General features: G+C 41.9%; 1 protein-coding gene across 1 annotated transcript in view; it reads right to left on the bottom strand.

Moving 5' to 3' along the window:
• PAPPA2 (pappalysin 2) overlaps positions 1-26055 on the bottom strand; it is a 356164-nt gene that overhangs the window by 171747 nt on the left and 158362 nt on the right. The window contains exons 6-7 of the mRNA XM_060396631.1: positions 5362-5655; positions 3536-3728 (exon numbers count right to left, since the gene is read on the bottom strand). Of these exons, the coding sequence (XP_060252614.1) occupies positions 3536-3728; positions 5362-5655 (487 nt within the window). The remainder of the gene's footprint in view (positions 1-3535; positions 3729-5361; positions 5656-26055) is intronic.

Genomic DNA, 26055 nt, shown 5'->3' with positions numbered 1-26055 from the left:
AGAGCTTATTCTGTGGGCATCCTTAAGACTATTAATAAGACTATGAAGAGCTCTTCAAGCACCATAGCTTGAAGAGTAATGTCAATAGCTAAATAGCAAGGGTAAATCATTTGATGAAGCCTGTTTCTGATACTTAGAATTTTTTTTAAATTTATTGAAGTCTCAGTTCAGTTCAGTTCAGTCGCTCAGTCATGGCCGACTCTTTGCGACCCCATGAATTGCAGCATGCCAGGCCAGTTGTTACATAATATCATATAAGTTCTAGATATATAATACAGTGATTCAATTTTAAAAGGTATACTCCATTTACAGCTATTATGAGATACTGGCCATATTCCGCATGATGTACACCATATCCTTGTAGCTTATTTTACACATAATAGTTTGTGGAAACCCCATTGTGAATAATCCATCTGCAAACGGAGGTACCAAATCAAGGTCTCTCAAGAAGCAGCAAGAGAAAAATAAAATCCGATAATATGGTAGAAAAACAGTATTGTCAAATAAGGGTAATGATTGTGCTACTGAAAGGTGGCTGCCGTGAGCTGTGTGTCACGCCGAGATTCATGACCTCCGGAAGAGAGGATTTTGATGTGGGGTCAGAGACGAGGCTTGACTACTTGGACCCTTTTGTATAGCAAAGTTTTATTAAAGTATAACAGAGATTGGAAAAGCTTCTGACATAAACATCAGAAGGGGACAGACAGAGTGCCTGCTTGCTAGTTTTAACAAGGTGTTTTATGTTTGGTGAAAGTGAAAGTGAAAGTCACTCAGTCGTACCCAACTCTTTGCGACCCCATGGACTACACAGTCCATGGAATTCTCTAGGCCAGAATATTGGAGTGGGTAGCCTTTCCCTCCTCCAGGTTTATCTCCCCAACCCAGGGATCAAACCCAGGTCTCCTACATTGCAGGCAGATTCTTTACTAGCTGAGCCATTGTCTGTTAGCTCCTAATCAGATAAAAGAAACACCTTAAGCCCGAGGGAGTTTCTCCAGGCTGCTCTTCCACAATGTACATTTTTGAGATAGGATGGCAGGAGGTGTGTCATCCCCTGGCCATAAAACAATTGACACGAATACTGGTTTGTTGAGCCTTTATGGACCCACGGCTTGAGAAAAGTGAAAAAGTTAGTCTTAGGTGGAACAATTTTGAAGAAAGGCAGATTCCAAAGCAGATAACATAGTTTCATTAACATAGCTTAAGGAAAACATTTCCCTAAGAAAAACACATTGGTTAGCTCAAGGCAGAACTAGGTGTCTTCAACACAGAATTGAAAGAAGCCTCTTTCAACTTTGTGTAGAGAAGGAAATAAAGGCCTGCCGCTGGCAGTCTATTCCCTCCTGCCGCTTGGGGACCTCTGGCCTTCCTATCTGTTACTAGCTGCTGTGTAGTAAGCACGCTATTGTGTGCCTAATACCTGACATTGCCCCACGAGATACTTTTCATAAATTATTTCCCATCCCTGTTTACGAGTGAGGATATTAGGCTCAGAGAGATGAACTGCCTACAGTCAGAAATTTCTTAATTCCTCTGAGCAAGTTTCCAAATCCCATCAAGTGTCCAGGACTTTGGCAACGAAAAGGTGTCATTAACTGCAACCCCTGCCTGCAGTCAGCACTCACGGCCACCGCGGACACAATTCCAAACCACAGTTCCCTGATGCACTTGGCTCTTCCGGGGCTGCCGCTGCGTGCGTGGTTGGGCTCCTCTCTGACCTAAGGATTCCAAATACCTACTGGGGAGGAGTAAACACAACTCCAAGCATGACACAAATCCCTGGGAACGTGACGTGAGTTTCCCCGACACACGTGTCGTGAGGCCTCGGTGCTGTGGCCCACCTCGCTGAGAAAAGGAAGCCAACTGCAGCCTTTTCTGCCAACAGCCTCACAGCCAGCCAGCAGTGATGTCTGCTTTATCGTAACATTTGTACCAGAGAGAGAATTGAAAGATTAAATTGTTTACACGTGTTACATAAACTGATGTAAAAATGTGGGTTTGCACATACCCACGGAGGACCTACTGTTCAGCCAGAGCCACCCAAGGTCACACTCGCCAGAAGAGGTTTCTTCCACACATCACAGAGATATAGGTCAACTCACAAAAGGGGTCTGTGGGAGCTTGGGGGCTGATGAAAATCTAAACTGCTTTGTAGGCTTGTGGGTCTAAGTACCATCATGCAGGAAGCGCACATTGGGCTAGCGAAGTACCAAGATCTCAGAAGGCTGGGAAAGCCACTTTGCAAAATGATCCACCTGCTTCCTCCCATCCCTGTCTCTGCCTGTCCTCTCTCCTGGGTTTTCGGAAAAGCTGGAGTACATGGGAACATGCTTCAGGGACACTTGTCTCCTCAGCAGGGATCTGGCACCCAGAAAGGAAGTGGGACACACAGACGGGGGGCTATCCACCTGCTCAATGAGAAAGCCCCAAATTCACAGACACAATCTATTCCACATCCTCCATTTCTGAAATTCCCGGGGATGTACCCAATTCACCTCTACCCTGCCTTGGATTCCTCACTGATACAGCAGCGATTGGGCTCACTGCGAGGACTAAAGAGAATAATTCCAGGTAAAATATCTCACATAGTGAACGCCTCTCACACAGAAGGCCCCAGTAAACCACAACCACTGGTTATTTAGAAGAGAGTGGCAGGTTTCAGGAAAATGGAGAGCAGGTCGTGGATGCGGTTCCGACCCTTCCCCATTAAACCACATCCCCCATCTTCCCACCAATTGTCAGAGGTCACCCTTTTCCTTCCGTCTCTCTTTGCCACAGAAATGTTCCTAGTAATCATTACAGCAATATGCAGAGGATAAATAAAAACCAACTTTAGCTAGAATGATTCTCTTCACTAAATATGAATTAGGTGTGTATTGTGGCAGGCCAAGAGACCAAGATAACAGAAAGCAGTTCTGCCCCCTCGGAACTGCCAGTTGAGCAGTGGAACACACAGGAGAATGAACAGATGATCGCACGAGCTATCATAGCCATAACTGAGGCAGGCACAAGGTATAGCAGGATAGAAAAGAGGCATTAGAAACACCCACCCGAACCAGTTAAGCCCCTGATACATGGCTTGAATAGCCAGTTACCCACCCACCCCCAGAACTGCCTGGAGGAAGACGCTGCACTTCCCTTCTTCCAGACACTACTGTGCAAGTAGTAAGCCCCTTACTCCTGTTCAGCTGACCTGGACAGGAAGCAAGTGCCATCTCAGTTTTGCCAGACCATCGTTACCACATTTGTCAGCCTCTCCGCAGCTCCTGGGATCATGCCATCTGTGACATAAGGAAACATCAGAGATGCCCCTGGCCAAGGAGCAGGCCCACGTGATGCGGTGTTGGCTTACGTGAGAGCCCCAGGAACCCAGCTCAGGAGATAAGGACGGAGCAGGGAAGCAGAGGCAGCCCTGAGCAACAGCGCACACTTATTGTTACAGACTGGGGTTCCCCCAGCTTCACACTCTTTCCCTCATTCATAAGAAACGCCACGGAGAAAGATACCAGCTCACCCGCAGCCAGCGCCCTCTCACCTGTCATACATAACTCCACTAATCGGAGGCAGCCAGTGGATAGTGAGGGACTTCTGAGTCTGCCCGATGACCATGGGGGGGATGGGGATGGGGGTGGGCTTCTGGCTCTGGCTCCACTGCTGATACACAAGGTCCAGATAGCAGTGCATTCGTGCCACTTGGTTGGGGGTGAAGCTGTCAGTGCAGTCATCGTCTGCGGAGACACAAAAGGGAGCAAGAGACATGGAGGTTTACCCTGAAAGGTCCACCAGAGTGGGGATAGATTTTGCCAGAAAGTGTCTAGGCTGGAGATGGGAAAGAGAAGGCAGAGAAGAGCAGTGGCTTATCTCTAAAGCAAATTGGGCTTGAGGTTTACCTCGGGCTGGGCCAGTGAGAGACTCAAGCCCTGCGGTACAGGTTGCTCTGAGCTGACACTGTTTATTCAGGAAACCACAAGATGGCAGTGTTTCAGCGTATGACCCTTTATCCATGACCGTGTGTGGAGTTAGACACCTGCTTTATGCCTGGGGATTTTGGCCAAGGTTAGTGAGCATTCAGTGGAGATGCTCGAGGAAAGAGAGCCAAAACGTCAAGGAAGCATCACACCTGGAAGTGGTGATCCCCAACTTCCTTTTGGAGCTGGCAAAATTCCCCATTAAGGACACTTTTCATAAGATTAGAAAGGGAGTTATCTTAGTTTCCAGGTCTTTTCCCATGAAAGCGCACACAACACTCTCCTTACTTCTTAGGTGTTTTCTCTCTCCACTTCAAAGGTGGTGTCTAAAGAGCTCTGCCCTCTGCACCCCATTGTCTGGTCCCTCTGCCCTGGAAAGGGACACTGTGCTTGTTGGGGGACGCTGGAGGGCTGGTCCTTATGAATTTTATCTGCCTGAATCATGTGCCTAGATTAGACTTAGATAGGAATATATTGATGGGTCATGGATAGGACTAGTCCAGCACTCTTTCTTCCCTTCAAAGGCATGGCTAGCATCTTATCATTTACCTTTTTTTGGGGGGGGGGGTGGTGTTTCTGAAACTTATCACCAACAAGTCCCTGAACCTTATAGAAAAATTACTTCTTTCCTTCACCACCAGGATAAGTCATCAAATCACATCACTCTGCAATTTTAGGGATAAATGTAAGTCCATTATCAGGAGATGATGAATAGTATTGCTTTTTGACAGAAACAGGAAAGATGTGGAAGGATAAAGAAGCAGCTTAATCCAAGACGACAAAACCAGACAAAGCTTGTGTGCAGGACCAGGAAAGTACCATTTTTAAGTGAGACAGCACCATTTTTTATAGGAAGACTAAGAATCAGCCCTTGGCTAGTGTTGGAAGATGAGAATCTGATACTATTTAAAATAACATAAAAGAAAAAGAAACTCTGAGCCTAACATTAACCAGAGCCATCTTTCTGATCAACTTCAAAACCAGTAAAAACAGCCACCTTGACCCCAAAACCTCTTTCTCCATCACTTTTGGACTCTCCTTCAGAGTAAATCCCTAAGAATGTGGCAAAGAAGCAGGATAACCAAATTCTAGAGGTCAAGGGGCTCTCAAGAGTGTTTGACTTTCTCCCTCTTTAACTATCTGTGTCAGAGGTATGTTTTTCTTTTAATTTTTAGTGGAGGAGAATGTAGCCAATGAGACTGCTCCAAAATTCAGTATTGCTGTAAGTTCTTCAAGGACACGAAAAATAAATGCCATGACAAATACGCTTCAATTCTCTGGCATGAATGACTCTTGATGATACTCTCTAATTCTCATACCTCCACCCTCCCAGCCCATAAAGGCCTCCACGTAATTTTAACAGAAAAGAAATCCATCAGGACAGTGGTGATACCTGTATAACTCATGTAGTTGTTGAATGGAGCCCCTGGGAAGTAGGTGAAGCCACAGGTGTCATTGGCAGGCTCTGGGTTCTGGCACAGCTTACTCTTGGGAGTAGGGGCAGTGTCGGCGCAGAGGTCTCCTGTCTCCATGGACGGCACAGTCTCCCTGCAGGGGTCATCGCAGGATTCTCTCTCACTGACCCCTTTGAAGACATGGTAGAGTCCCAGGACATGCCCCACCTCATGGATCATGATGTTGGTGTGGCCAGGCATGCCATAATAGGCTGGGTTGAGGACAACACCACCTGCAACGGAAGGTTTGCGAAATATCTCTAAGCATATAATGAATAGCCAGCCTCTGCCTTCTGGAAACAGTGTTCATTTCCAGCCTCTAAGGGGAACAGTTTATAACTTCTAGTGGCATTCAGCCCCTGCTCTTCCCTTCAGCCACAAACACCTTCTGAACTAATCAATAAACATGTCTCTAACCTTCGTCTTGGGTCAGTGTTGTACTGGACACCAGGGATAACAATACGACAAGGCGACGTGATAGAAGGCCAAGATTCCAAGCCCTGGTTGCACATTAAAACCACCTCAGGGTGTTGAAAAATACAGATGTCCAAATGCCAGCCCCAGTGAAATGAATCCAAATAGCTGAGGATAGGGCACACGACTCAATATTTTTTAAAACTTCACAGGTTGAGAGTCATTGGTCTTAAATGAAAGCACACGCAATTCTCTGAGGACTTGAACAGCTATCTGACATTCTAGATCAGTTCTGTGGTCTGTAAAGTAGAGATAATAACACTTCTCTTTTTTTTAAAGCATTTGGCATATTGAAAGAGTTCAGTAAGTGACAGTTGTACATGTTGCTTCTGATTTTATGAGCCATGCTCTCAAGGAACCGACAACCACTGAGACAAAGGGAGGTCCAACTGAACTATCGTGAAATTCCAAATGTCAGAGGCACTGCAGGGAATATGTTCCACCCTCATTTCTCCCAGTCTCCCCAAGAACACCAAGAGAGGTATTTCAGAGAAGAGTTCATTACATCCAATATGGACTTGGATGAAACACCCAGTGGTATCACTATTGTTACGAAAGAAAAGGCTTAGGGTCTTTGAGTGTCCTAACTTCTGTCTGGTCCCTGCTTTTCTCCTCTCCCCATGGAAGACTTTCATTTCTTGCCCCTAAACATTATCAGGATCAGACCAATTCTCATCTCCAGAACCTGGAACAGCATATGTCAACAGGTCTGGACCAACCAACCCTAGGCTTCAAAGTCACCCTAGCTGTGTTTGCAGGCTGGCCCCACCCTTGTGTCTTGGATCCGATCCTAGTTTCCAGGACTTGCTTTATTCCTCATACCTAAGCCCTTTGTATATCAGCAGTCTGCTGAGTAGAGCAGGAGCCCCCAGAAGAATCCCCCTGCCTTTCTTTTGCCAGATGGTATTCCATATGATCCACCCTGAACTCTATACACAACCTGAGAGACAACTACTTTACATGGCTTTATGGGCAGAACACAATCACCAGGGTATCCAGCATCACATCCATTGGTTTCTGTAATGGGCAGCTCAGTGTGCCTTTTTAGTGACTACTTTATTTGCAGGACAGTTTCTAAATCCAAGTTCTAGTTTCTTCCAGTCTAGTCAGTCATGCTGACATCAACCAAGGCATGTTTAGACTTTTCCTCAGATATACTGTCTACTTTCACATCTAAAATAGAACTAGTCCCTTGTTTATCATTTCTATTATTTCCAGGGGAAAAAAAATCAACATTAGTCTTTCATAAAATTATATTCTGTATAATTTTATTCATTTGTACATCATTATTATGTCAATATAAAGTTAAAAAGCAGTTTGAAAACAGATCTATTTTTTTTTAATCCAGGGTGCCTACTATTTGAATAAACCTGGTAAATTGAAATATGTTCACTTCTCAAGATGCCTTCCCTTTCACGTTTACATATCCAGTTTTAGTAATAATCATCACTGAAGTTCATACTCCATCATGCTCTCAGTTCTCCAACAGCAATATCAACCTTTGCATCTATGAAGATTGTAAGAGAACACACTTCTGTTCTCCGAAAAATACCTACACCAATTTGCCAGATATCAAACTTTGAAAGACTGTAACTTGCCTATAAGTTTTGAGTGTCTATGCTGAGTAGCTTTTCCCAAATTATGTTTATAAACTCTGGTCCTGGGTGATACTTTGCAAAAAAAAGAAGTCTCAGTGGTTAAATGTGCTTGAGAAAAATGTGCCATACCAACCTTCTGAAGATTCACATTGTACCTGAGAACTGTTACATTAGGAGTTCTAAGAAGTCCTACAACAATGTTCTTTAATCCTTTGTCCCCATACTTGTTTGGACATAGAACTTGTTTGGGACAGAATACTTTTTGTCATTTGGAGTACTGAATTACTTGGAGCACAATTCATGGAATACTAACCCAAAGACCAAAAAGCTTCCCAATCAATAGTTATTTTCTATCCATATTCTTGCCCCTGAGCAAATATCAAATAGCTCCTCATCCTATGGTCAGTCTAGCCCAAGTCCTCTTGGGATCTCCTCCAGCAGTAGAGAAAGGAACTAGAGCTGAAAGAAAGAAGTAAGATTCCAGCAAAAAGGGCTGGCAAAAGTAGCATGTGTCAGTGACATAGGGCTGCAGGCAGGGAGGCCCCAGGGCACTCCGAGTGGATATGAGTGTGGTCATGATAACAGTGGGCTTCTTAGCAACCTCTCAGCCTGTAGAAGTCTGTGCCTCAAGACTAGATAAGATTTCTCCAAATCCAAAAATATTCACAGTCTCCTTTCAGTCAACTTGGTTATTTATAAGAGGAAGAAGAAGTTTAAAAATGCAAATCTTCAACCCTGCCAGAAAGTCTCCTCCATGCTCAGGACAACTGGCCAGAGTTCTCCTCCACTGTACCTTTAAGATACATTATCAAAGAAGGAGAATATAGATTTAACCAGATAGCACTTAAATTTTAATGTCAAGCAAAAGCCTTTGAGCATATTTACTCACAGTTATGTTTTTGATTCGGAGAAGGCAATGGTAACCCACTCCAGTACTCTTGCCTAGAAAGTCCCATGGATGGAGGAGCCTGGTAGGGTGCAGTCTATGGGGTTATGAAGAGTTGGACATGACTGAGCGACTTCACTTTCACTTTTCACTTTCATGCTTTGGAGAAGGAAATGGCAACCCACTCCAGTGTTCTTGCCTGGAGAATCCCAGGGACGGGGGAGCCTGGTGATCTGCCGTCTACGGGGTCGCACAGAGTCGGACACGACTGAAGCAACTTAGCAGCAGCAGCAGCATGTTTTTGATTCCAAAGACTTCCAGCCCCAAATTATCTGTATGGAATGCCTTGTAATGAGTTTAGTTACTAGTCACTCAGTCATTTCTGATTCTTTGCAACCCCATGGACTGCAGCCTGCCAGGCTCCTCTGTCCATGGAATTCTTCAGGCAAGAAAACTGGAGTGGGTAGCCATTCTCTTCTATCTTCCCAATGCAGGGATAGAACCTGGGTCTCCTGCATTGCACACAGATTCTTTACTGTCTGAGCCAACAGGGAAGCCCCTTAGTTACTATATGTGGGTTAAATAGCATAGTGCATATTCTCATTGAGGAGTGAGTGCTGTGCACACCAATACCTGTTAAGGAAAAAGTACAAGACCCTGGACCTCTTATGATAATTCTGCCCGCTGGACTTCAAGGTTATGCATTAGAACTTAAAGACTTTGAAATGTGACCCTGACTAGCTATGTGATGCTGGCCCTGCTCTTTAATTTTTCCCTAGGCCTCCTCATCTCTAAAGTGAGGGGCCTCCATGGGCTTATGGTTGAGAGCCCTTCCTGTTCTCCTCCGGGGCCTCTGAGAGCTCACATGCAGGACTGAGTGAGACAATCATAGACACCATGTGGATAATTCATGTTATGGACTGTCACCACCTCAGCTTGGTAAGCTGTGTTCCCATCTCTAAGCAGCCTGAGGGGAAGGCGAAAGGCTGGGAATGAGCAGCCACAGACAGTACATCTTGCTCTGCTACAGACATTCAAGTGGTCCAACCACTGCCTGTTCATCCTCACACCCTTTCCGCCCCTGTGTGCTGTTCTTCTTCCTCCTGTGCCCTGCGGCCCCACGCTGGTCTCAGTCCCTCTTTATCCCAGCCGAGGCAAACTGGTTAAGTTATTAGAGGAGTGCATTTTAGTTACTCAGAGACACATACACTGATACACCCATATGGGGATGAAAGACATTAATTTATGTCATGGTTTAGTTTATAAAATTTCTTCCACATTTTCATAATAATTACATATACACATACACACACAGGCTTAGGCCAACACTTGAGGGAGGCATAAAAATTCAAAATCTAAAGAGAACTATCATCCAAAATCTGAAAAAAAAGGTGACTTTTTTTCATTAAGAAGAAAATGGAAGAGGGTATAAAAAAAGGGAACCCTCTTACACTGGGAATGGTGGGGAATGACATTGGTGCAGCCACTATAGAGAGAAGTATGGAGGTTCCTTAAAAAACTAAAAATAGAGTTACCATGTGATCCAGCAATCCCACTCCTGGGCATATATCCAGAAGAAACAAAAACTCAGTCAAAAGATATATGCATCCCAATGTTCATAACAGCACTATTTATAATAGCCAAGACATGGAAGCAACCTAAATGTCCACTGACAGCGGAGTCGATAAAGAAAATGTGGTATATATAGATATAGTTACTCAACCATAAAAAGAACAAAATAATGCCATTTATAGCAACATGGATGGACCTAGAGATTGTCATGCTGAGTGAAGTCAGTTAGACACAGAAAACCAAATATCATATGATATTACTTATATGTGGAATATAAATTTTAAAAAGATACCAATGAGCTTATTTACAAAACAGAAATAGATTCATAAACATAGAAAACAAGCTTATTGTTACCAAAGGGGAAAGGTAGGGGAGGGATGAAATAGGAGTTGGTGATTGACAGATACATATACTATATAAAAAACAGATGAACAACAGGGACCTACTGCATAGCACAAGGAACTGTATTCAGTATCTTGTAATAATCTATAACAGAAAAGAATCTGAAAAAGTGTATACACACACACACACACACACACGCACACGTACGGACTTCTCCGGTTGCTCGGTGGTAAAGAATCCACCTGCAATGCAGGAGCTTCACGAGATGCAGGTTCGATCCCTGGGTTGGGAAGATTCCCTGGAGGAGGACACAGCAAACCACTCCAGTATTCTTGCCTGGAGAATCCCATGGACAGAGGAGACTGGCAGTCCATAGGGTAGCAAAAAGTCAGATGTGACTGAAGTGACTTAGCAAACACATGCATGCGTGTGCGCACGCACACACACACACACACACACACACACACACACACACACACCTGAAATGAACACAACATTGTAAATCACTATGCTTCAATTTTTAAAAAGAAGGAACAAGACATGAAATATAAGTAAAAACTAAGTCCAGTTGCCAGAATGGCAACTCCTTCCCGCCTTCTCTGCCATTTGGGTCTGAGCAGGGAGGATCCAAGGAGCTGTAAATTCTCACCCTCTCAAGGAAATGAGCAAAGCTTTTCCTGGAGAAACTTAGTAGAAACAAGGAAAAGATGGTGCAAAATGCTACTTTTCAGGACTATTTTGCACTGATATTCAAACAAATCAGCACCATTTTCTGAAGCAGATACCTACACCCCACAGTTTCCTCCATTTTCATTTATTTACCAGTACCATGTGTGGGCCCAACTCTGAGTGGTTATAAGTGGGGCCTTACACCACTGCACTTTGGAGTGACCAGGGCTCTTTCTCTGGCTGTGGACATTCACTGGGAATGCATTGGTCTTTATTTAGGGGGACATTGCTTAAAAGTGTTAGGCTCTTTGCAGATCTGTTCAGTGGTCACAAGAGTTCCTACCTTAAAGGGTGGTTATAAAGATTGAAGTAGCAATGTAGATTAATAAACATTTCGCTTATTTTCCAGAACAAAGTAACTGAACAGGTATATTAGACTATTTGTCAATATTATTATAATTACATAATGCATCCTGGCCACGTGCACTCACTTGCCCCCACCCTTCGCTGGCTCTCACCTAACCATCTTCATTCAACTAGAAAATGAAAGCTAAGGTCTGGCCACAAACAGGGCAAACCTCCCAGAGTGATAGCAGACATCACCAAGCAAGGCAGACAAACACTCTCACGTGAGAGGAGCTCTGATTTGCTTCTAAAATGCTCATACTTTGCTTCCAGGTTGTTCTAATCTTAAGACCATGGGCAGCCAGAAGACAGAAATGAATTGAACAGAGTTGCAAATAGACAAGTGCCCAGTCTCTTCAGAGACACTATATTGGCATTCAAAACTGATCTGCAGTGGCCTAAAATTAGTGATTGTAAGAGGAAAGGAAATTTTAAGGGATTGGGAAAGTAAGCTAAATGCTTCAGAGACCTTACTGGTAGGTCAGATTTGTACAAGGCACCTTTTTTCGGTAGTGTCAATCCTTTTCCTTATCACTTCTCTAATTTAAAAAATTTAATTATCATTTCCTGTATCGAAACCACTGTTCATGTTTGTCTTTCCTCATCTGGGAGGATAAAAATGAAACACAGCTGATCGATAAATCTGGTGGCAGATTGGGAGGGATGGGATTTCTTCTACACTAGGATTCCTTCTTTTGTGTTCTCTGCTGTCACCTGCCACATTGAAACAGGGAGTAGAAAGACATACCAATATTTGTTTTAACCATACCTTGGCCCCTCAGTCTTCACTTTAAGACACTATCGGACTTCCTCTACTCTCATTTACCTTCCAGTACCTGTCCCACAAAGGGCTTCTAGGAACTGATGAGCAGAACAGGAGTATCTATGCAGCGGAGACTTTCAGCAACCTTTTGTAAATACTAGCATTTCACCCAAGTGGTTCCTCGGCTCCCTCCCTCTTACCCTACTGCCAGACTCTCTTGCATTCATTGACTAACTTAATAGGAGGTATATGAAAGAGTGAAAAGCAAGGAAAGAAGCAGTCCTTTTCTGGCTGTGAGATTTCCAAAGCCTATGCCACCGAAACACTGAGAGGACACTATGGTTTAGTTAGCATGGTGGATAAATGCAGGAAAGTAAGCCTTGCCTCACATTACCAACACCACCACCATCCTCTTAGCCTCGGAAAGATTCTCTTAAGCTGGCGGAAGAAAGAAGAGATAAAAAGGACATAATGGGAATGTATAGATGATGGTGGGTCCAGATAAAATGGACTGTAGTCCATCTTTTGAGACCCCAATAAAGGGATAAAGATTCAAAATATGTGCATATGATCTGACAACAGGAGGGGTCTTGCCTCATTCCAGTGATGGGCTCCTGATTAAGGAACCTGGTTCTAAAGAAGCATAGCTGCCCAGTGATGCTAAGAGGGAAGGGTAACAGAGGGCCTTCCAGAGAATCCCTGAAGGTGGAGGATTCTGTGATGGGAATAAGGGTCATTTCAGATGATCAGCATCACCTGATACTAAGGATAAAATGAACCTTCCCTCTATGACCTTGACATTTATAAGCTAGATCTGCAGTTAGATACAGTCCCAAGCAAAGGAAATTATGTTGAGAGTAAATTTCTACTACCTAGCAACAGAGAGGCTCAAAATAGAAATAAAATTCAATTATATAAGAATAAATAAAGATTACATTTCTTGCATATCTGAATGTGGTACTGGAACTTGAACTCAATACATACCAGTACCACGGACTTATACACAGAACACAATATGGATGAGGCTCCCTGGATTTAGTGAGTGGTGGCCACATGTGGCACAGCTGTTGCTTAATGGACTGGCGGGGAGCACAGATGCCTTCTTAGAAGACCTTTCAGCTTTGATTATAAGAGACGAACTAAAACAATAAGACAGGGTTGTTGTGTGGTCTGGAGGACAGTGCAGAGGAAGAAAAGTGAGAAAAGTTGCTGATTAAAAGATGAAGTCTCAGTAGCAGACAGCCAAGTTCCCCAAGTGCTGCTGTATTCCCGAGTTCCAACTTTTCCCCGCTTCAGCACAAGACCGCCAGAGTGGCGTGTGGGAAGGAAATGATTCCCAAAGTCACTTCTGTCTAAAAAAAAAAACCTCTGGCGGCTTGAGGAAAAGGACACGAGTTGAAATGACTTTAAAACTGTTCTGTAAAACTTTTAGGGCTGAATGTTATATGCCCATAAAACAAGGAAGTTGAGAGCTGGTCTGCAGGTGCCTTGTGATTACTTCCAGTTACTGGCTGAAACACACTCCTCCAAACACACTCTCTGCAAATACGGAACAAAGCCATCAGGATGTGTGTGGGTCCAGGGAAGGAGCACTTGTGGGCAGGGCAAGGGAGGAAAGTGGCGGAGGCGGACTGACAGACAAAGGGAGAGAAAGAAATGGAAAATAGTTTAAAAAGCCACTAGCACTTACAAAATGAAGCAAATTTTGAACAGGACCAATCCAGGCATCATTCATCTCCAAGCCCTGTACTGGCTTCTTGGTTTTACCGCCTGTGGTCTCATGAGAAAGAAGTCCTTGTTCTGGGCAAGACCGAACTAAGAGTAGAGTGTGTCGAGGGTAAAGATTTTGCCAAGCTTGATGTTGTTTCTTGCCTCCTTTTACACTCTTTCAGCCATTTCTACTCCCCAACTCTCAAGCACTTCAGGCTTTCTAACCACTCCCATACCATGGGAGAGAAGTAATTTGATTAATGAAAACTGAAGATGTTATTACTGAGGCTTTGGAGACCTATGATGTAATTGTTTCTTTGCTATTGGATGAGGGTGGTGCTTCACACACACACAACCTCATGCCAAAATCTTAGGCACTATAGAGTATGAATGGGAAAGATATTTTCTATAATTGATGTATCAATTCAGCCTTTATTATGCATCTATACAGTGTCAGGTGCTGTTCTAGGGCTTCCCTGGTAACTCAGCAGTAAAGAATCTGCCTTGCCAATGTGGGAAACACAGGTTCAGTCCCTGGGTAGGGAAGATTCCCTGGAGGAGCAAATGGCAACTCACTCCAGTGTTCTTGCCTGGGAAATCCCAGACAAAGGAGCCTTGTGGGCTATATTGCACGGGACTGCAAAAGAATGGGGCATGACTTAGTGACCAACAACACTGTTCTGGAAACAAAGGATTCAGTGATTACTAGGATATGTTCTAGTAGAGGAGATCTTTCAAGGTATCACATATAAAGGTGATTGTTTATTAATACTCCACCTACTCACAAATGCATAAAACTGTCTTTGCATGCATACATGCTAAGTCACTTCAGTCGTGTCCAACTCTGTGCAACCCTATGGACTGCAGCCTGCCAGGCACCTCTTTCCATGGGATTTTCCAGGCAAGAACACTGGAGTGGGTTGCCATGCCCTCCTCAAACCTGTCTTTTGTTATTCAGTTGCTCCGTCATGTCGTACTTTTTGTGATCCCATGGACTGCAGCACACCAGGCTTCCCTGTTCTTCATCAACTCCCAGAGCTTATTCAAATTCATGTCCATTGAGTCGGTGATGCCATTCAATCATTTCACACTCCATCCCTTTCTCCTCCTGTCTTCAGTCTTTTCCAGTATCAGTTTCTTTTTCAATGAGTTGGCTTTTTGTATCAGGTGCCCAAACTATTGAAGCTTCAGCTTCAGCCCTTCCAATGAATATTCAGGATTTATTTCTTTTAGGATTGGCTGGTTTGATCTCCTTGCAGTCCAAGGGACTCTCAAGAGTCTTCTCCAACACCACAGTTCAAAAGCATCAATTCTTCAGCACTCAGCTTTCTTTATAGTCCAACTCTCACATCTATACATGACTACCGGAAAAACCATAGCTTTGACTATATAGACCTTTGTCAGTGAAGTAATCTCTGTTTTTCAGTACACTGTCTAGGTTTGTCATAGCTTTTCTTCCAAGGAGAAAGTGTCTTTTAATTTCTTGGCTCCAGTCACCATCTGCAGTCATTTTGGAGCCCAAGAAAAAAAGCCTGTCACTGTTTCCATCATTTCCCATCTATTTGCCATGAAGTTATGGGACTGGATTTGCCAAGATCTTAATTTTTTGAATGTTGAGCTTTAAGCCAGCTTTTTCACTCTCCTCTTTCACCTTCATCAAGAGGCTCTTTAGTTCCTCTTCTCTTTCTGCCATAAGAGTGGTGTCTTCTGCATGTCTGAGGTTATTGATATTTCTCCCGGCAATCTTGATTCCAGCTTGTGCTTTATTCAGCTCGGCATTTTGCATGATGTACTCTGCATATCAGTTAAATAAGCAGGTTGACAATATACAGCCTTGATGCACTCCTTTCCCAATTTTGAATCAGTCAGTTGTTTCATGTCCAGTTCTAACTGCTGCTTCTTGACCTGCATACAGGTTTCTCAGAAGAAAGGTAAGGTGGTTTGGCATTCCCATTTCTTTAAGAATTTTCCACAGTTTGTTGTGATCCACACAGTCAAAGGCTTTAGTGTAGTCAATGAAGCAGAAGTAAATGTTTCTCTGGAATTCTCTTGTTTTTCCTAAGATCCAACAGATGTTGACAATTTGACCTCTGGTTCCTTTGCGTTTTCTAAATCCAGTTTGAACTTCTGGAAGTTCTCAGTTCACATACTGTTGAAGCTTACCTTGGAGAATTTTGGGCATTACTTTGCTAGTGCATGAAATGAGTGCAATTGTGTGGTAGTTTGAACTTTCTTTGGCATTGTCTTTCTTTGGGATTGGAACGAAAACTGACCTTTTCCAATTCTGTGGCCACTGCTGAGTTTTAGAGATTTGATGGCATACTGAGTGCAGCACTTCAACAGCATCATCTTTTAGGATTTGAAATAGCTCAACTGGAATTCTATCACCTCCACTAGCTTTGTCTGTAGTGTTGCTTCCTAAGGCCCCCTTGACTTCAAGCTCAGGATGTCTAGCTTTAGGTGAGCAATCACATCACTGTGGTTATCTGGGAGATTATGATCTTTTTTGTACAGCTTTTCTGTGTATTCTTGCCACTTCTTCAAACCTATCTTTGGGCCACTCCAATTTCAGGACATGTAGTTCATCAATTCAGTTCAGTTCAGTCGCTCAGTCATTTCCAGCTCTTTGCGACCCCATGAATCACAGCACGCCAGGCTTCCCTGTCCAGCACCAACTCCCGGAGTTCACTCAGACTCACGTCCATTGACTCAGTGATGCCATCCAGCCATCTCATCCTCTGTCATCCTTTTCTCCTCCTGCCCCCAATCCCTCCAAGCATCAGAGTCTTTTCCAATGAGTCAACTCTTCACATGAGCTGACCAAAGTACTGGAGTTTCAGCTTTAGCATCATTCTTCCAAAGAAATCCCAGGGCTGATCTCCTTCAGAATGGACTGGTTGGATCTCCTTGCAGTCCAAGGGACTCTCAAGAGTCTTTTCCAGCACCACAGTTCAAAAGCATCAATTCTTCAGTGCTCAGCTTTCTTCACAGTCCAACTCTCACATCCATACATGACCACTGGAAAAACCATAGCCTTGACTAGATGGACCTTTGTTGGCAAAGTAATGTCTCTGTTTTTCAATATGCTATCTAGGTTGGTCATAACTTTTCTTCCAAGGAGTAAGCATCTTTTAATTTCATGGCTGCAGTCACCATCTGCAGTGATTTTGGAGCCCCCCAAAATAAAGTCTGACACTGTTTCCCCATCTATTTCCCATGAAGTGATGGGACCAGATGCCATGATCTTTGTTTTCTGAATGTTGAGCTTTACGCCAACTTTTTCACTCTCTTTCACTTTCCTCAAGAGGCTTTTTAGTTCCTCTTCACTTTCTGCCACAAGGGTGGTGTCATCTAGCAGAGGATAATTTTTTCAGGGTTTCAATGTCTAAGAGTGCCCACTATGTTTGAAACCCCAAGCAACCTAAAGTAACACCATTTACAGAATGTCATCTTCTGATAATTAAATAATCTGCCGAAGCATCCAGTGGGTAATGACCAGTAAAAGCCCTTATCCTGTTCATGCCTGGTAGCTTTTCTCATTAATGATTCAGCAAGTCCTCATATGAACATGGTGTGCTCCAGTTTATATGTCTTGTTTACTTCTCATCTCACATAAGAATCACTCCACTTTGGCATAGTGAAGAGGAAACAGTGGAGAAGAATGAAGTTGCTTTGCTCTAGCCCCATCATTTAGCAGTTTGTTGCACCAGGGTGCCCCTCTTCACCTCCTGCAGACTCCTCGACCCCTTCCACTCTGGTTCCTCCATCCACACTCCACAGAGACAATCAGGCTGAGAGGACCAAAGACTTCCCACTTGTCAAACCCATGGCTATTTTTCACTCACATTGTACATGAATGTGTCACAACTGGTGTCAGAGTCCAATCTCAGTGTCAACTTTTTGGTTAGGAGGAAGTTGAGCTTTGTCTTGGGGGGGATGGGGAGCCCCTATGAAAATTCTAGGTGAGGGAAATTAATATCCTCTGTGAGCTCACATCTGCTGCTTCCAACTTATATCCCTTGTGAGCTCACATCTGCTGCTTCCGTCTTCCCCTACCCAGCCATGCAGCTCCTGCTTTGCCTTCCACCCGATATATGCCACACCCACGCCACCTCTGTGGCAGCTCCTCTCTTCCAGTCCATCTGGCCCTCCCTGTGATAACCACAGACCCTGACTAGGTACTTCTCACCACCCCCAAACTGCCAACAATCACTTATTCTTTCCTTCTGTGACTCACAGGAGCCTACTTTTCTTCTTTTAATTTTTCTGGTTTATTTTTTTTTTTTCCTATTGTAGAATAATGGCTTTACCAACTCAATGACATGAGTCTGAGCAAAGTCCAGGAGATAATGAAGGACAGTGACGCCTGGCAGGCTGCAGTCCATGGGGTTGCAAAGAATCAGACATGAATTAGCAACTGAAGAACAACAATTGCTTTACAAAGCTGTGCTGATTCCTGCTGTATAACAACATGAATCAGCTAAAATTATATATATATATATATATATATATGCACATGTGTGTGCTAAGTCACTTCAGTCACCATGTCCAACTCTTTGCAGCCCTATGGACTACAGTCCACCAGGCTCCTCTGTCCATGGAATTCTCAGGCAAGAATATGGGAGTGGGTTGCCATGCCCTCCTCCAGAGATCTGCTGGACCCAGGAATTGAACCCATGTCTCTTGTGGCTCCTGTATTACAAGCAGATTATTTACCACTGAGCTACTAGGGAAGCATATATATATATATATATATATATATATATATATATATATATATATTCCCTCCCTCTTGAGCCTCCCTCCCACCCCATCCCCTATCCATCCCTTCTGGGTGATCACAGAGGGCCAGACGGGGCTCCTGTGTTATAGAGCAGCTTCCTTGGGCTCCATGTGTTATGTGTATTAGCTATCCACTTTACACATTAGGTAGGTATATATGGTCAGGCTACTTTCTCAATTAGGCCCACCCTATCCTTCCCCTAAGCAACCTAGATGTCCACTGGCAGATGAATGGATAAAGAAATTGTGGTACATATATACAAAGGAATATTAGTCAGCCATAAAACAAAAAGAATGGGAGTCAGTTGAACTAAGGTGAATTAACCTAGAGCCTGTTATACAGAGTAAAGTGAGAAGGAGAAAAATAAATATTGCATATTATACATATATATATGGAATCTCTTTGCTTGTTATAAGTTGCTTTGCCTCTGCAAACAGTTTGACCCTTAAAACACATTGTTTACTTTTTTACAAAGGAGCGAACATCTTTTAGGGCACTACAGTTCTCTAGGATGGAGATGAGGTAGGTGAGAGGCTAAGGGCACAACCAAGAATGTCGGCCACAGACATACGGTATTTGGAACTTCTATTGCTGTTGCTGCTACTACTAGTACCAGTGGAGCTAATATTTACTGAAGCCCTACTATGCACCAGGTATTTTTAAAATTCATTCATTCATTTATTTGGCTGTGCTAAGTCTTAGTTGCACCATGTGGGATCTAGTTCCCTGACCAGGGATCGAACCTGGGCCCCCTGCACTGGAAGTGCAGAGCCTTAGCCACTGGACCGCCAGGGAAGTCCATGTGCCAGGCACTCTTCCTTTATTCCCATTTTATATATTAGGTGACTTGCTCAACATAGATTTCTTCCTATCTTTTGGAAGCCATAGCCCACTCTATCACTCAAAGACGTTTTTTCCTACAAGGCTCGTATGACCTGGACTCCTTAGAAGATCCTATATGTCTAAAGCCCCATTGTAAGCCAGGCTCAAGTTCCCTCCCACACAGTTCTTAGGTCCCATGCATTGGCGCATGTTGCTTGTGATCTGATCAGTATTTCTGAATGTTCTTGGCTGTACAACATTCCCTAGGACAATTAGAAAGATGGTTGGCCCAGAACACTCTGAAGTGTTCAACTTCCATGCCAGAGAGTGACCAACTGTCCTTTCTAACCTAGCCAAGATGCCCTTGTACTTACTTCATCTTTCTGAAGATGACATATTTGTGGGCCACAAGGGACTCTCTCAGATCCCTCTTTCCTTTGGTATCTGGTACACTTCTGAATCCTGCTCCTCCTCTGCTTTTGTGGAAATCCTTTGCATGGTCAAATTGGTAGAGACCCCAAATTTAACACCTCCAAAATCAAACTGCCTCGCTCTTTGCTCCTCTTTTTTTCTATATTTTCTACCTTGGCATTACCATCCACTCAGTCAAACACAACTCTATTTCCCTCATCTACTTATTTATGTGAAAAGAGTCTCTCAGCACTTAGAGCTAAAAAAGAAAAAAAAAGCAACATAACTGATGCTAAATCCTGTCTTATTATAGCAGTAATTACTTTTCATTCACTAACACAAGAACTAATCTGGGAGAGAAAAGTCATTCTCAACTCATTAAATGTGCATTTTCCACTTTGCTTACTAGTCATCAATCAACATTTTAAAGTATTGTTTTGATCAATTTTGGACAAGGAAACATTTCAAAAGCTAACTCAATTGAGAAGAAATTTTTCACTCATTATAACTTATGATCAGTATCAACAGTAATATCCTGTTTGTGATATTGTATTATAGTTTTGCAAGATGCTTCCCTTGAAGAAAAATGGGTAAAGGATCTGCGGAATCTCTTTGTACTATTTCTTACAACCACATGTGAATATACAATTATCTCAAAATAAAAACTTTAATTAAAATAGATCACAAAAGAGGCATTTTACTTAAAATCTGTTTTTAGAAGATAAATAGGTGACTTACTAAATCCACTCTAGTATTCTTGCCTGGAAAATCCCATGGATGGAGGAGCCTAGTGGGCTACAGTCCATGGGGTCACAAAGAGTCAGACATGATTGAGCGACTTCACTTTCACTTTCTTTCATTGTTACATTAAGTGCAAAGTTCTGCGTGTGTGTGTGTGTGTGTGTGAGTGCACAGGCACGCACACTCAGTCACTTCAGTCATGTCCAACTCTTTGCAGCCTCATGGACTGTCACCCTCCAGGCTCCTCTGTCCCTAAGATTCTCCAGGCAAGAATACTGGAGTGGGTTGCCATTCCCTCCTCCAGGGATCTTCCCAACCCAGGGATCGAACCTGCATTTCTTATGTCTCCTGCATTGCAGGCAGATTCTTTACTGTTGAGACACCGGGGAAGCCCACAAAGTTCTATAGGAGCAATGAAATGGAAACACAAATCCAAAGAGAAAAAAGGAGCAAGGAGTAATTTCTCAGTGTTAAAAAAGTGCATGGCCATACATTTTTAAATGAATCATAGTAATTATCAAATTGTTATGTTAGTGAGGATACGTTTAGAAGAGGAGATTTAAAAAGCATTTTTAAATGTCAATAATTTAAATAATATACCAGAGGTAATATTCTTTGCTATAATTTAAACTTATGGCTACATTTTTAGTTGTTACTTTTTAGATCTATGAAGGGGTAAAGGGGTTTTTCAAAAGTCTTTTAGGAGTTATAAGAAAGCAAAAATGAGTTTGAAGAGCTCTGTTCTAGCGATTCCAAGGACATTCCATTTCTAAGCAAGTCTAGGTTTTTAATAGTCTAAACGTTGGCATCTACCATTTGTTTCGCTCTGGAATGCCCTGTCATTGTCTGCGACACAAACTTCTGCTTATCTTTTAACTCTCTCCGCAAGCCTCAGCCCCTCAGCAAGCTCTCCCCTTCTTCTCTGATATTTCCAGCATAACCAAGCACTTCTTGTCGTGTTCCTACTTGCCCTCGTGCATGGCAGCATCACACAGTATTACTCTAAGTTTGTGTTTGCCTGCCTGTCTCCCAGTTTTGCTGTGCATATCTCTACGGTGAACCTCTTCTAATTATTCTATCTTTGACAATGCCATGAAATGAGCTCAATTCAATTTTCCAGTAGTCATGTGTGGTCGTGAGAGTTGGACTATAAAGAAGGCTGAGCATTGAAGAACTGATGCTTTCAAACTGTGGTGTTGCAGAAGACTCCTGAGAGTCCCTTGGACAGTAAGGAGATCAAACCAGTCAATTCTAAAAGAAATCAACCCTGAACATTTGTTGGAAGGACTGATGCTGAAGCTGAAGCCCCAATACTTTGGCCACCAGATGCGAAGGGCAAACTCATTGGAAAAGACCCTGAAGCTGGGAAAGACTGAAGACAGGAGAAGAAGGGGCGGCAGAGGATGAGATGGTTGAAGGGCATCAGTGACTCAATGGACATGAGTTTGAGCAAACTCCAGGAAATAGTGAAGGACAGGGAAGCCTGGCATGCTGCAGTTCATGGGGTCGTGAAGAGTTGGACTTAATGACTGAACAACAATAACAAGCACTAACTTAAGACTTCTGCCTTTGAAGACATGTTTTCAGTTTTAAGTGTTGCACGCTAAAGGTAAAGATATACAAACCACCGAGCTCAAGGGGATCTCACTTATTCATTTACTTATTAAAAAATTCTGCCCTGCATTACCACAGCATCGAAAGTACAAAATCATGCTAAGGTCAGAAATGGGTTGACCACAGATTCCCTTGGTTTTTCCACATAGTGACTTAAGCCATTTGTAGTCAGAAATTGGCCTCAATCTTCCAACTTTCAGACTAGTGCACTTATCTGCCAGGTCACTCAAGTGACCCTCAAAATACAGTCTCGAATGTTGACACAGATAATCTTATCTTGAGTTTTGTAAAGACTCTGTTTAGAAAATCATAAACGTCTTCCTCTATCATGTTATTTCAGCTGTCTGCACTACTCTACACCTGATTTAGGTCAATATAGTTCCTTTATTCAATATGATTGAACAAGAAAAAGTAAATAAGAACATGAGAAATTTCATATTGAGTCAGACATTTCTGCTGTTCAGTCTAGTCTTCTACTTCTTAAAAACAAATTAGGAAAAATGTGGTGGGGAACTAGTTATTCTTAAAAGGTTTAAGAATAAAATTTAAAATCCCTAGCTTCTTTTTCAATTCATTATAAGTCAGTGATGAATGACATAATTTAAATATTTCTTTTTTTCTCTTTTTTAAAAAAATGTTTATTTTTAATTGAAGGATAATTGCTTTATAATATTGTGTTGGTTTCTGGTATGCGTCAGCATGAATCAGTCATAGGGACACCTATGTCCCCTCCCTCTTGACACTCCCTCCCACTTCCCACCCCATCCCACCCCTTAGGTTGTTACAGAACCCTAGTTTGAACAACCATATCTTGAAACCATTTAAATTTAATACCTCCATTCATTTATTCATTCATCCCTTCATTCAGTGAGCTTTCAAAGAGCTATATGTGATATGTTCTGTTTATGCATAGAGACTACTGACCTTACTTAGATTTCACCAGTTTCTGCATGCAGTCTGGTGTGTATGTGTGTAGTTCTATGAAATTTTATCACATGTTTGTATACCTTGGTGCCCTACCGCCACAATCAAGGCACTGAAACACTGAATCACCATTAAGATTGCTCCTCTATTATCCTTCACGTCCCCCCCCTCATGCATGCCTCTCTCCTCAATCCCTTACTATTCCTAACCCCTGACAGCCACTAGCTTGTTCTCTCCCTCTAGTCTTCTTTTTTAACTTTGAGAATACCACATGAATTTTTGAGCATATTATATATTCTCAAGCATGCAACTTGTGAGATTTCTTTCATTCCCCACAACACCCTTGAGATCCATGTAAATTGTTGCATGTATCAATACTCTGTTCTTTTTTATTACTGAGTAGTATCGTTGGCTCAGCGGTAAAGAACCCACCTGCCAAGCAGGAGATGCAGGTTCCATCCCTGGGTCAGGAAGATCCCCTGGAGTAGGAAATGGCAACCCACTCCAGTACTCTTGCCTGGAAAATCCCATGGACAGAGGAGCCTGGTGGGCCACAGTCCATGCGGCTGCAGAGTCGGGCACGACTGAGCATTCAAATGAGCACAGCAGGCACACACGCACATTCCATTGTATGCGTCTATCACAGTTCGCTTTCAGTGATCACTAAAAAATACTTTTGTCATTTCCAGTTTTGCTCTGTCACAGATAGAGCTACTATGAAGATCAATACACAGGTTTTGGAGTGGACATATACTTTCACTTTTCTGGGATAAATATTCAGTAGTCCAGTTACTGGGTCATGTGGTAAGTGTACATTTAATTTTACAAGAAACTGCCAAATTATTCTCCAAACTGGCTGTGCCGTTTTACTTTTTCATCAGCAATATATGCAATATCCAGTTCTCTGCATCCTCACTAGCATTTGGTATGGTTATTATTACTTTTTAGGTCTTTTAATAAGTGGACGGGGGAGCCTGGTGGGCTGCCATCTATTGGGTCACACAGAGTCAGACATGACTGAAGTGACTTAGCAGCAGCAGCCTCATTGTGGCTTTAATTTGTTTTTCCCTAACGATATTAAATATCTTTTCATGTGCTTACTTTCCATCTGTATATCTTCTTTGCCAAAATGTCTGTGCTTTGGCCCATTTTCTAACTGGAATATCTGTTTACTCTTGTTTTCAAAGTTCTTTATATATTCTAGACACAAATCCTTTGTGAGATGTACAGTTTGCAAACACTTCTGCCAAGCCTGCCATTGCTTTGTTCATCTTAATAGAGTGTTTCTCAGAGAAAAAGTTTTAATTTTGATTAGGTTCACCAGCCCCAAGCATGCTGCATGTTTGGGAACGCATGTAAGAATTAAAGATTTTAAAATTTAAAAAATAAAAAAAATAAAATAAAATAAAATTATGGGATAAACTGAAAAAAATAAAATAAAAAAAATTTTGATTAGGTTCAATTTATCCATTTTCATTTCTATGGACTATGCTTTGGGTGTCATATATAAGCGCTCTTCACCTAACCTTGCCCTGAAGATTTTCTCTTATTTTTTCTTTTTGAAGTTATACAGTTTTACTTTTTATAGTTAAACCTATGATCTATTTTGAGCTAATTCTTATATAAGGTATGTATAAGCTGTCTAAAATGAATAAATCAGTAATGTTTCTAGATATTGGTATAGAAGGGGCTTAAATCATTTAATTTAATTTACTTTCTTTTTGTCTTTCATGCCATTGTTGTCATGTTTTAACCACATATATTTTAAACCAAAATTTTTTTTTTATTTTTAATATTTTTATCCTTTCTAGTGTGGTTCATTTCTTTTTGTATGTCTCTGTTTCCATTTGGAGTCATTTTCTTTCTATTTGGATAGCTTTCTTCAATATTTACTTTACTGTTGGTATTAAATTATCTATTTTTGTCTGAAAATATGTTTAATTTTTCTTTAAAAGATTTTTTGCTGAATATAGAATTATAAATTGGCAATTATTCTTTTAGCATTTTTAAAAAATGCATCAATCTGTTGTTTTCTGACTTCCATGGTTTCTGTTGAAAAATCAGCATGCCAATTTTACTGTTGCTTCTTTTAAAGTAACAAATTTCCTCTGGTTACTTTTGAGTATTTTCTCCTTGCCTTTGATTTTCAGCATGTTTGCTATAATGAATTAAGTTGTGATTCTCTTTCTATTTATCTTTCTTAGGGTTTGAAAAATATTTTGAATCTGTAGTTTGATATTTTTTGTAACCTTGCAAAATTCTCAGCTGCTATCTCTTTGACATTGTTTCTGCCTCAAAATATTTCTCTTCTTCTTCTAGAACTCCAATTTACAGTAGGAATTTTTCATCAGGTCTCAAATGCCTCATGCTGTTTTCTATATTTTTACATAACTTTTCCTCTTTGACCTTCAATATGTATGTGTTCTACAGTTTTCTAAATCTTTTCTCCTGCTCACAAACTAATCTATTAATTTCTTAATTTCAGTTACTATATTTTTGTTCTAAAATTTCCCTTTGATTCACTAATATATATTCTAATTCTCTGAGGACACTCTACAACTTTTTATCTATCTTGAACATATTAATCGTAATTATCTTAAGCCAATATTCCATAACTCCAATATCTGGATAATCTGTGAATCTGCATTTATGGAGTGATTGCTTATTTCTTTGTTTAGTTTCCCATCATTTGATCCTGTCTCTTGGCATAACTGGAAATTTTTTTTTTTTTTTACTGATTTCAGGACATTATGCATGAACATTTGTAGAGGTTTTTGATGATATTGTCTTCCTCCAGAGCATATTTTACTTTCTTCTGTTTGTTAGGCAGTTAAATATAGGCAGATGCTGCTATTCGGCTGCTAGGTCACTTCAGTCATGTCTGACTCTGTGACTCTATAAACTGTATTCTGCCAGGCT

The sequence above is a fragment of the Ovis aries genome, chromosome 12 (assembly GCF_016772045.2).
Source record: "Ovis aries strain OAR_USU_Benz2616 breed Rambouillet chromosome 12, ARS-UI_Ramb_v3.0, whole genome shotgun sequence".
Classification (NCBI taxonomy): domain Eukaryota; kingdom Metazoa; phylum Chordata; class Mammalia; order Artiodactyla; family Bovidae; genus Ovis; species Ovis aries.
Note: the sequence above shows the minus strand (reverse complement) of the source record. Positions and strands in the feature narration are given on the sequence as shown.